This window comes from Balaenoptera borealis, assembly GCF_965194805.1.
Source record: "Balaenoptera borealis genome assembly, chromosome: 9".
NCBI lineage: Eukaryota > Metazoa > Chordata > Mammalia > Artiodactyla > Balaenopteridae > Balaenoptera > Balaenoptera borealis.
This window is the reverse complement of record NC_138873.1, coordinates 19704695-19717616: the sequence shown is the minus strand read 5'-3', so window position 1 is coordinate 19717616 and position 12922 is coordinate 19704695. Positions and strand designations below refer to the sequence as shown.

The 12922-nt window shown below is 37.0% G+C and overlaps 1 protein-coding gene across 3 annotated transcripts in view; it reads right to left on the bottom strand.

The window, feature by feature from the left end:
• Nucleotides 1-12922, bottom strand: part of EPM2A (EPM2A glucan phosphatase, laforin) — a 116292-nt gene that overhangs the window by 62922 nt on the left and 40448 nt on the right. For 2 of the 3 annotated variants that reach the window (XM_082405552.1, XM_082405551.1), the window contains exon 2: nt 4264-4305. The exons of the other annotated variant lie outside the window; for it this stretch is intronic. In XM_082405552.1, the coding sequence (XP_082261678.1) occupies nt 4264-4305 (42 nt within the window). The remainder of the gene's footprint in view (nt 1-4263; nt 4306-12922) is intronic. 3 annotated transcript variants of the gene reach the window in all.

Genomic DNA, 12922 nt, shown 5'->3' with positions numbered 1-12922 from the left:
CTGGTAAAAGATACACAGGATCTTTCTGTATTATTTCTTACAATTGCATGTGAATATACAATTACTTCAAAATAAAAAGTTGAATTAAAAAATAAATAAATCTTGGTTTGTCTGTTTTTTCCAAATAGACTGGAGAATTTTTAAGTTTCCAGCTCACTTTCTTTTCCATAGGACTGGCCTAAGAGTACAATGTATAACACATTGTTTACTACCACAGTGATTTACACCTAGAAGTTCAGTTGACTTTTCCAGGTCTCTTCTACCTCATAAAGGAGTCAGTTGGCTGTGCTGTAACAAGGTTAAAGGAGTAACTTCTTTGGAGGGGGGATGGGGGTGGGGAGGGAGCCTGTAGGAGGTGAATTATCTGTTCCATTGGAGCCGCCCATTGCCAGTCATTCATTAGCATTAATTTAAAATAAATAAACATACAAACAACTCACTAAGGCAGGATAAACTAACATGTGTTATTGGCAGAAAAGTAGAAAAGGGTTGGTTTAATTAACAATAAACACCTATTTCCTTAGAGCAGATTTGGCCATAATATTATTTGTTCACTGAGGCAAGTTAGGTAAGTTAAAATAAAGCAAATAAATGTGAAGGAGTAAGAGGCCTGCTTTCTGGCACTCCAATTAAAGCCCGAGAAGTAAGAAACCTCAAAAATTTATAAATCTGGACTAACACATTATTTTAAATAGTTCTATAAGTTTGAAAGTTCAAGTTAAAATGACTTTATTTTTTATAAACTCAGAAGGCTTGAAATTATATTGGACAAGCAAAATCTATTGGATAGTGTAGTCTACTTAAAATTAAAATTCTAATTATTTTGCATATGTTATTTTATTTGAGTCTATCCTCTTTGGAGTTTAATTACCTTGCAGTTTTTATTTCCAGCACACGAACATCAATTTTGAACCTAACATATTAATCTCTAATTTTAGCTAGTAATTCACCCAAATCAGATCTCTCTCATGCCCCATCTGTTACTTACTGCTTCAGAAACTATTGGTGCATAAAGTTGTACAAATATGGTATAATCATTACCAACTCTGGTATTTTGATTTTCTGTTCCAATGGCAAAAGCAAAACAAACTAAAATGCAAAAAATCTTTTTGTTCAACCAACTGCCTCTTTGAGAGAGTGGATCCTGTTCTGCTTGAGCACTTTGGTAAATTGCAGTATGCAACGGTAGAAAATAGCTGAGTTTGGGAGTAGCAATGGGAGACAGGTAAACTGCAAGATAGAATAGAGGACACAGGTGCGATCAACAAAGGAGAAGATGGGGGAAAAGGGTATGAAGATTGAGAAGGAGAAGGAAAGGTGAGATGGAGAAAGAGAAGAGAGAAGGCAAGATGCAGCTGGCAAACTACATAAAGTGAAGTAATCAAACACATTGGTCACGAGACCACCAGAGAGCAGGTAAAAGCAAGCATTTTAATACTCACTTTGAAGTTGTTTGCCTTTCTATAATATTCCTCTCTACTCCTCCCAACCAACCTTCAATATAACCTACTGCAGTCACACACAAATTTCTTGCATGGAGAGAGAGAGAGGATAGTCCATTAACGAAAATTTATTTAAAAACTCAATTTCTTGCCTGTGTTGACGATGTATAACAGGGCAACAAGAAGCTTTACCTGCTAAGCAGAGCAGAAGCAGGAAAGCAAATGTAAATCCTTACAGGAGGATTTAAACCTTCCCTCCTACACAGGCATCTTAGAGAGGGTTCCATCCTCCCCAATCTATAGGAACAGGGACTTAGATAGATATACATAGATATATAGATATATAGATGTACAGATACTTAGATATATAGATATCATAAGGAGGAAGAACACAGTTAAAATCTAACTTATATAATTATACAGTCTTTACAAGCTTTCAGAATCTGTACACACACAACAAAATTAAATTTTAAGAAAGAAAACAAGGAAAGCTAATAAGAAAAAAATAATACAAGATTTAGGAAGAATATTTTGATTTACAAGATTTTTATCTCATTTGATTATAGGAACGCAAAAACCTTAAATGCAGAGAGTTAAGTAGACAACACTTCATGCTAATGGTAAAAAAATTAAATTTGGGTAATGAAAATTAGGAAATCAATGACTACCTGTGGGCATGAATAAAGTTCTATACTAACTCAGGTACGTATGTAGACAAGAGCCCAGTTCCAGTATAATAATACTGCATTAAAATAATAGGAGGTGTATATAGTCAAGTGCCATGCCAAGAGTTAAAGCTAAAATAACTCCTAGGAAAAATCCAATACAAAACAATCCAACAAATTCAGGAAAGAGCTCCAAGAGTTTTGGTTTAAAATAATTATAATGACTACAAAGACACTTAGCAATGATGAAAATAGGAACTAGCTTTAGAGATAATAAGGTTTTTCTACAATAGATATGAAAATATTATTGTTAAGGAGGCTAGAGTTTAGAGGACCAGAAAGGAAAACATCAAATGTGACAGGATGATTATGGTAATGAATCAAACATCTGACTCAGGGGTGTGCGTGTGTGTGTGTGTGTGTGTGCGCGCACACGTGCGTGCATGCATGCAAATATGTATATGTGTGTGTGACTGTCTTTCAAGGTAAAAAACTGATTATTATTGGTGATTGTTATTTTTATGGCGAATAGTAAGTTGAAATGTGATACATAAGCATCATCCTTTCTGTAAATCTGTACACTGTCTAACCCTTTCAGTCAAAATTTAGACAATTACTTGATAGAACCACAAGTCAGGGGTCTCCGACCTTTGTACATAATAGGTCTGGCCTGACTTGCTCTCATTAATAATCAGACTTAAAACGATTCACATATTCTTCAAATTCTATGAGATGACAAAAGTCCTTGAGACAGTTGTTTAGTAGGCAGGTGTGATGTGTTGGTTCTCTCAAAGGTGAGCTTGAGGTGTGCGGAAAACAGGAACAGCAGGAGTGATTAATAAAGCTTAGCCTTGGGTTCACTCTCTACCAAGTCTCCAGAGGGGATCTTTTAGGTAAAACTCCCCGAAGAGGCTTGATCAGTTCCAGCTAAGAATTTTAAAGAAAAACTTAACACCTGCCAAACCATACAGAGCAGAAAACATTAAAAGGGAAAATTTCCATGATTATAAGAAGATATAGGTGAAGTGGAGGCTTAGATCAAGCTAGGTTGAAGAAATATAATTTAAAAATGGTTGTGGGAAAAGCAAAATTCAATAGTTCAATAGTTCAATAAAAGATTTACTAATAATTTAATATCTCATTGTTATGAACTAAATTATGTACCCCCAAAATTTATGTGTTGAAGCTCTAATCCCCAATGTGCCTGTAGCTGGATATAGGGCTGTTAGGGAGGGAATTCAAGTTAAATGAGATCATAAGGGTGGGGCCCTAAACCAATAGGACTGGTGTCCTTATAAGAAGAGGAAGAGAAACCAGAGATCTTTCTCTCCATGCAGGCATAGAGGAAGGGACACAGTGAGAAGGCAGCCATCTGCAAGCCAGGAAAAGAGTCCTCACCAGAAACCAAATCTGCTGGCCCCCTGACCTGGAACTTCTAACTTTCAGAACTGTGAGAAAATTAATTTCTGTCATTTAAGGCACTCAGTCTATGGTATTTTGTTATAGCAGTCTGAACAGACTAATGCACTCATATATGTGAAATATTCTAGAATTTAATCCAGTTAATATCCAAGTATTATTGAGAGCTTGTTGTATATCCAGTCCTGTGGTAAACTGAGGTAGACAAATGAAATTTAAAACATGATTGTCACAATGAATTGACTATTGTTGATTAGACAAAGGTTACACAAAGCAATTAGTGAATGAAACAAAACTAAACTAAATGGTGAAAATAATTTTAAAACTACGCAAGACACTGATACATGAGCAGACTGTTCAAGGACTGCAAATAAGCTGCATCTCCAATGACATTTTTCAATGTATGATGACTGGAATGCTATGCTGAGATTTATTTAAAGGATCAATTGGCTCACTAGGAAAGGAAACTATGATAGATTTGCGGTGTGTACATGGATATAGAAGACTGAAAATAGAGTATCAGTATGAGCTACATCTACTGAGAAAAGTTTTGTGATAAAGGGGATGGGTCTCAAGCTGTGATGACAACAGAGTATGCTTTAGATACATAACAAAGAGCACAACAATGTATGAATGAGTATGATTCGAAGAAGAAAACAGATAACAAGAACAAATGTTTACTTCAGTGGGTAAAGTGACAACATAATATGGACTCATAGGGGGTTCTTATTACTTACCAAATTCTAAAGCAAGCACTGTAAAACAACTGGATTTCCTGACTTGGAAAAGCAAAAAAGAGAATTACCACTTTTCTAACCATTATTTAGGAAGTCAGACTTTTTTTATTGCAGACGATTTACATTAATTAGTGATTCATGAGGATACACACATCTTAAAATGGGAAGCATCTCAGATATTGAAGCTTCTCTTTAAAAACATCTCTAAAATGTCATTACCAGGCAATTATGCTTCCATTTAAAATTAAATACAATAACAGAGCTCTCCTTTTTATATAAGTTTTAGAGAAAATCTGAAACTTAGATTGTTCTTAATAGGCTTACTCAAAGCACCAAGACTGAATTATTAATAATTCATTCAATGTGATGATAATCCAGAGAGAAGCCAAAAGATTTGACCACCTGATTTGAAGTGATCAAATCTTTTGGTAGCTAATAATGCCATGACTCAAGGGATTAAACAAGAAGATTGGAATATTAAAATGCTCCATCTCTGCATAATTGGATATATTTCCACATACTGCATTTACTTTCTATAGTCACATGCAGAGATGTTTATTCATGTGTTTAATGTATTTTTATTTGATTTCTCTAATAATTTTTAATGTTGATTTTCCTACTGTCATTTAAACAATTTTTATAATAGTGTCTAGACTTCTGTTGATAAATTGTCAGGTCAATTTTTCTCTCCATAGCACTCTCAGAATTGACTAGAAATTTCATTGTGTTTCATTGTCTGAACACAAATCCAAGTCACACTATTAAAAATAAAGCATCTATATTAATACTAGACTCACTATATGAAGCAAATTCCTCTAACCAAATTTCACTACTCCATTTGACACACTGTGATGCCCACGACAAAAGCGTTCATGTCACCTACCTTTGTGTACTTTAAGTCAAATAATGCTGAGGCAGAAGGCAATACCTTCCCTAGTAGCCATATCTCATTTGGATGCAAAGAACATAAAATAATCATATTCATCCCAGGAACTCTGAAGAACATTGAGGATTATTTTACATTTAACCCCATCCTAACCCAGCTCACCCAGCAGACAGGCATTTTAGTAGTTTCATAGTAAGTAAATGCTTTGGCATGAAATCTCTCTTCAATTATGATTTTCTAGAATGTGGCCTAAATGGTTTAATGAGACATTCCCTTGAGCTGATCTAGATCTGATGTGAAAACCATCTCTGCTTCATGCTTTGGTTTCTTCCATGGCAAAAATATTTTTTTGATAGTATAGAGATACAGCTGATGTAAACAACATAGAGGCACTGCTCTAGTTACTGAAAAGAAACTAGAAATGAACAGCTAATTGAATAAAGTGGTCAAATAGTTTTAAAGACTAAATTGTTTCTGAAATTGATAAGCCAGATTAAAACCTTTCTAATGAGACATATAGGCTGTAAAAATAAAAGAGTGTCAATTAGGTAGATTATCTTAAAATTTACCAAAGCCATAAACTACACATGTATAAGAAAGAGCTGATAAAGAATTTTGCTTCTCTGAGTCCTACATCTGACTACGAGCAACAGAAACACTGACTAACAGTGACTTCAACAAATACACATATATCTCTCATGTAGCAAGAGGTACAAAGCCAGGCAGTCCAGAACTGGTGAAATACCAAGTGCCTTCTAAATGTCTGCTGTGCCATCCTTCACACATTGACTTTGTTGTCACGCTTGTCAACCCATGTTCAAAGGGTGACCTCTAGACATAATGTCTGACACTCCACTAGCCATGAAGAAGAGTGAAGCGCCCTTGTTCCTTTTCATGAGAAATTGAAAGCTTTCCTGGGAGCCTCACCCAAAAGACTTCTCACATCTCATTAGCTAGAACTAGGCAACACGGTCATCCTTAGACCAATTGTTAGCCAAGATGAATAAGAGTACCATAACTGATTAAAGTAATAATGTTTCATCCTACTGCTACCAAAACAAATCAGGATTTCTGCTATCCTGGGAAAGTTGGGGAAAACAAATGCTAATTAGGCCATTGATGGTGATGGTAGTGGTTTGGAACACATCATCTTTCTCCAGCAAATCATTTTGGAAGATAAACCACATTTCTTTAGGTAGCACTTGTCTCTACCTGATTTAATTCAATAGTACCCAATGCATTAAATTTTTAACTGTAAACTATTTTTAAATAAATCAACAGGAAAACTAAAAGCATTTTATGGTATTAAAACCTTAAAAATTGCCCACACATGCCCCCCCACACACACAAAAAGAAAAAGAAAAAAGAGAGAGGGAGACTACAGGCCATCTAGTTCTTGACTGTGTTTGTCTTGTATAACCTCTTTGCTATCACACAGACTCTCCTCCCTTCTACTCCTAGCCTTAAATCTCTCCACATCCCTCCTCTTCAAGTTTTCCTTTAGTCTCTGCCCCACCGCCATCTCTGATAACCTTATTTTTCTTCTAACTAGCCTGGTCCCCAACAAATACCCTCATTTCCCTATTCAGTCTTCAGGGGCCTACAATTTGGCATCTGCCCTCATCACCCCACTTGAAAAAAAACTTTAAATGAAGTCCTCTCATGTCAGATTCATTTTTCACCTTTCTTTACCTGCCTGCAGCATGTAATGATAGTGGCCACTCTGTTGAAAGTCTCCTCTGTTGGCTGCATAATACTCTTTCCCTGGACGGCAGTATATTATAGCAGTTAAGTGCATGGACTCAAGGTCCAGACTCAGACTCCATCCCACGTTATACCATTTACTGTTTGTAAGTAGTATTAAGAAAATCATTTAAGCAATCTGTGCCTCTGTTTTCCTGTTTGTGAAAAAGGGATTGTAGCACTATCTACCTCATAGGGTTGTTGTGAGGAAAGTCAATTAGATGATCCTTTTAAAGATTTAACACAGGACCTACCACAGTTGGTGTTCAATAACAACTCAATAAGAACCCTTGACTAGTCTTCTCTTACAACTCTTCCACTCCTAGTCTGTTTGCAAAACTGTTTACTGATTTGCAAAACAGGTATACCCCTAAAATAAGTTCAAATTGTTTTAACAGCTCTGTCCAGACCTACATGTTCCAAAGACAAGATCACCCATTTTTTTCCAGCAACTCACCTAGTTTACAAATTCTGATCAATCTCTTTCCAAACCATGCTAACTTCTCCCTAAAACCAAAACTAATTGAAACTCCCAAATCTTTTCACTTTGAATTGTTCTCAAAGCAAATTCTTTAGTTCTCTATTTTTATAAAATAACTTACTAATGCAAATACAAGACTTGACTTTTATTAATTTCTTCTCACTGGTTTATTCCTACTTTGGGACTTAATATTTTTGAAGACTGATGCTTTCAAATGAAATAGCAACTCTCTCTCCCAGTTTTCTCTCATCAGCAAGATTGATAAGCATGCTTCCTAAATTACTAATAAAAAGATTTAGCAGGAAAGGACCTAGAATAAAGTGACTTGTGAAATGCCAGTTGCGTTAACCCTCATGTTCCTACTGGTTTATTAATCAGAGCACTTTAGGTTCAGTTGTTCAACTTGCAATGAATCCACCTAACTAATCTATTATCCAGCCAGTCGCTTCCTAATTTGTAGACAAAGAAATTGAGAGGTTTTTCTAAAATCCTTAACTAAGATACACTGCTCCTCCATTTCTTCCCTTTGTACAAATGAGGATTGATATTTGATGAGGTAAAACTTCTAAAACAATTTTTAAACCTACTTTAAAATATGTAATGATGATGAAATACCAGAGGTTTTTTTTTTTTTAACTACTGTGGGTCGTAAATCCTTTTGATAAGCAGTAAAAAGCTATGAATCATCTTCCACAAAAAAATTTTTTAAATGTTCATGCACACAGTGCAAACAGCTTATCACTATCCTGTATATTAGAAGAGAGGAAATGTGATTCATAACTATGACCATAAGAGAAAGAAATGAAATTTTCATTAACATATCAATTCAGGTTTAGACATCTATCTTTTTAACATTTTTTTCCTCCGTGAAAACAGCAACAGCTTATTTGGCACAAAACTATTAAAATTTTCTATCAAATGTCAGCCATTTAAAAATAAGATTTCTCTATCCACACCATTTTATAAGCAATTTTTCAACAGTCTAATTTTCAAAGCAGCTACTTTCTCTTGTACAGAGTGCAGTGGTTATGGCAGTTTAAAACTGCACTGATGGTCTCCTTACAACTAAAAACTAGCAATCCATTATATTGCTAAAGAATCTTTGTATTTTTTTCATGCTACAGGGAAAGACTGCTCTAGTAGACCTAGGCCATCACTTACATGGAAGCCTTAATATCAACACAAGTCAGCAAGGAATAACTTATCAAGCTTTACAAGTATACTTTTCCTATTTAACTCATCTTGTAGAATTAATTTTCTAAGAAATTCTGACGCAAAGTAAACTGATATGGAACCATGACAACATGTTTCACAAACATGTCATAGACGTCAAAAGATTCAGCATAACAACTTTATCATCTTAGGATACACAGGATAAAATAAGCATCGGTGGTATTATCAGTCAAAAACGTCTACATGAGTTTATTGAAAAAAATTGTTAAAGCAGTCACAAAAAAAGCCAATGGCAAGATATTTGTAGGTGATTTTACTGATTTTAATTACCTACATCAAACTAATTTACCTACATCTGGGCAAAATTAGGCTATCTAACACTTCTTCCCAAAAGACGCAAAAGTTCTGGGTAAATTGCTAAGTCTTAGTGATTGTCGTCACACATATGTCATTAAATCACTTTTAAACAAATGGTAACCGTTTCTCAGAATTGTTTTGGGAGATAGGGAGCGCACAGGATGGGAAAGGGGAAAGATAAGGTTGGGAGAAAATGAGATAGTGATTAAATTCTTTTCTTCGAGATTAGATACAAGCTATAAAATTATAGTTGAGTACAAGTGAAATACTGCCACCTAGTGGACTTAAAATATAAATAAAATCTTCACATTTGAAAAGATTGCCAAGAATTTCATATCACTTTTCAATTGGAAAAATAGAGCTTAATAAGTTTCAAAGTACTTTCAAATATATTATTCCTCAAAAAAAAAATCCAGTGGGACAGATAGCAGACATGTGAGTACGTTTTTTCCTGAGTCTGAGATTCTAGCAGATTTACATGAAGACTGCGTCCTATGCTTAACCAGCAGCAAAGCAAGCGCTGGAGCCCAAAGCTGCTGGCTCTCAGCCCACTGCTGCTTACACCACACAGCTCCTCCTAAAGAGACTCTGACATCTCTACTTTTGTCCAAACCCTGTATTTCAGAGAGGAGGAAAGTGAGACTCATAGATTATCAGGGTTTCTCAAACATTTCCAATATATAGATTGGCATATATAATCTATAGGAATATAGATTAAAGCGAACCCTACTGTCATAAAAATTCTTATATTTTTCCCTTTTAAAATTCCTGTGAAATCTGTGTTCTCTTCCATATCATATGCATGTCTGTTTTAATCTGAAAATAATGAGGTTTTTTCCTCAGAGATCTTTTACAAAAAGTGTTGCTTTAAGACAATGGTGCATTTCTATCCTGTGCTACAGACTCACTAGTCCAGGACCACATCAAAGATCGGAAGACAGAGAGTATGAGTGTACTAGTTCGAGACACCGGGAAATTGCCTTGTTCAAGTTCATTCATTCATCAAGTACTTAATGAAAACCTGCCAAATGCCCGGCATTGTTTTAGATCCTAGGACATACTGTGATAACAAACAACTCTAAGTTATCAATGGCATAGAAAAGCACTTCTCTCCCATGCTAGAGCTCATTGTAGATTGACTGAGTAAGGGCTCTTCTTCACGTTGCCGGTATCTTCATATTGGGACCATCAGACAGAGCAATCATTTTTAGAACATCAATAGTAATCTCTTGTCAGAGAGAAAAAAGTGAGGCAAAACAACAGGAAATGACACACATCATTTCCTCTTACACTTTATTGACCAAAGCAAGCCACGTGACAAAGGTATACTTCTTCAACAGGGCAAAGAAGAATAATCCTCCCACAGGGAGAGGGTGTGGATATTGGTAAACGATAATCATCTACACACCCCAACTTTTCCAAATATGCTGAGAAAAGGTGGTGCTGGGTAACACAGAGGAAAGAGGTCAGATCCCTCAATATATGGGATGGGAATTCAAGCAATTTTACTTAAATATCAAAAGAAAGGGTTATCACAGAAGCCTAGAGGACTTGGAATACTGATGCTTCAGATATGTGAGATATAAATGAGTATGTATTAAACAAGTAGACAGAGAAAAGGGATTTAGAATATTTGTAAGTATGAATTACAACTCTTAGTCTTAGTTCTGGACATGGTACTTTATCAGTACAAACTGACAGAAGCTGCCTGTGTTTAGTGAAGGATACCATATCTCATCAGAAGCAACATGGCAGGGTTACTTAATTTACATAAACACAAAACTATAGCCAAGTGGGTGGGGTATCAGAGCCAGATGTATGCAAAGTATATCTAGTGTCAACTCAAATGGATGCTTAACTTACATGTATGTAAAACCCACAACCAGTTAAGTGGGGGCAACAGAGCCAGCAGGTGCCCTAATCACATATATGACCAAAATATATGAGTTCACTAAACTGCATGCTATTTTCATAGCTCAAAAACACTTGCTCTAGCAGGAGGGATGCATATTGTTCCTTCCCTCTGCCAATGCTGGAAGGTTAAGTCTCTGACCAGAAGCTCTAAAATGAAAACCTTCATACTGAATCTAATCAACACTGATAACCTAGACAGCTGCCAGAGAAAAAGAAAGCAACTTTACCTACAAATGCCACCAACGGACTGTGAGAGACACCCCTTAGAGAGTAAGAAACTCGTCCCCTATATCCCTAATCCAAAGAAGTATATATATGCATGTGTGAGTGTTGTGCATTAGTCATAAGATTTTTTAAGATAGATTCAATAATTTTACATTATACAATCATTTGTTGTACTTAAGAATTATATAATAAATATGTTATTTCAAGAGGTTATCTCTAACTGGTTTTCATATTATTCCACCAAAGCCAATGGAATAATGTGGCATGGTTTGTTGCAGATCTAAGACTGCCATGGTTTTGACAGAAATCCAAGAAAAGGGTACAGCACTAATAAAGAATTGCATAAAATATTGGGGAAAAATAAGAGTCTAGGTGGCTGAAACTTAGACTTTTTTAGGAAGTGGCAGGAAAAGTACAGGCAAAAGTAATTTTTTTTAAATAAATAACTGCCAGATTATAAGGAACCTGAAAGGTCATACTAAGAAGTTTAGATTTATTTTATAGGTAATAAGAAATCATCAAAGAATTTTTAATCACACATGGGACATTATCCAATCTGTGCTTCAGGAAAATAGCAGCATGGAGGAAGGAATGAATAGAGAAGGGACACAAAGGAATTAGATCTGTAGAAGGCCACTGAAATGCAAAGGAACCAAACTATAGCAAGAGGCAGGAAGATGAACATAAAAAGGGATGGGGTGCAGACTGAAATATTTCAACTGCAGAAGCACTTTCAGTGGTTTCCCAAGCCACTTGCTTATCAAAAGCACCTGGGGAAATTGTCAAATTCTTATTCCCTGGACAATTCCAGAATTATTAAATCAGAATCTTTAAGGATGTGGCCTAGAAAATGCCCAGGGGCTCATGATGCAGGCAGACCAGGCTAAGAAGTACGTATGTTTCCATATACTTGAGTGACTAAGCTATATTGTCTTTAAATTTGGGAACAAAGAAAAACAAGCTTTGCAAAGGTTGATTATAAGCTGAGGTTTGAATATATTGAGTTTAAAGTACTTGCAGGACATCCAGATGAAAAAGTCTTGTAGACAATAGACTATATAAGCTTGGAACGTAGAAAAGGGATTAAGAGGACACCTTCAAGATGGCGGAAGAGTAAGACGTGGAGATCACCTTCCTCCCCACAAATACATCAGAAATACACCTACATGTGGAACAACTCCTACAGAACACCTACTGAATGCTGGCAGAAGACCTCAGACCTCCCAAAAGGCAAAAAACTCCCCCTCATACATGGGGAGGGCAAAAGAAAAAAGAAAAAACAGAGACAAAAGAATAGGGACAGGACCTGGACCAGTGGGAGGGAGCTGTGAAGGAGGAAAGGTTTCCACACACTAGGAAGGCCCTTCGCGGGTGGAGACGGGGTGGGGGTGGAGGGGAGCTTCGGAGTCACGGAGGAGAGCACAGCAAGGGGGCTGCAGAGGGCAAAGCAGAGAGATGCCCGCACAGAGGATCGGTGCCAACCAGCACTCACCAGCCCGAGAGGCTTGTCTGCTCACCCGCCGGGGCGGGCGGGGGCTGGGAGCTGAGGCTCGGGCTTCGGAGGTCGGATCCCAGGGAGAGGACTGGGGTTGCTGCGTGAACACAGCCTGAAGGGGCTAGTGCGCCACAGCTAGCTGGGAGGGAGTCCGGGAAAAAAATCTGGAACTGCCTAAGAAGCAAGAGACCATTGTTTCGGGGTGCGCGAGGAGAGGGGATTCAGAGCCCCGCCTAAACGAGCTCCAGAGACGGGTGCGAGCCACGGCTATCAGCGCGGACCCCAGAGACGGGCATGAGACACTAAGGCTGCTGCTGCCGCCACCAGGAAGCATGTGTGTGAGCACAGGTCACTCTCCACACCGCCCCTCCCGGGAGCCTGTGCA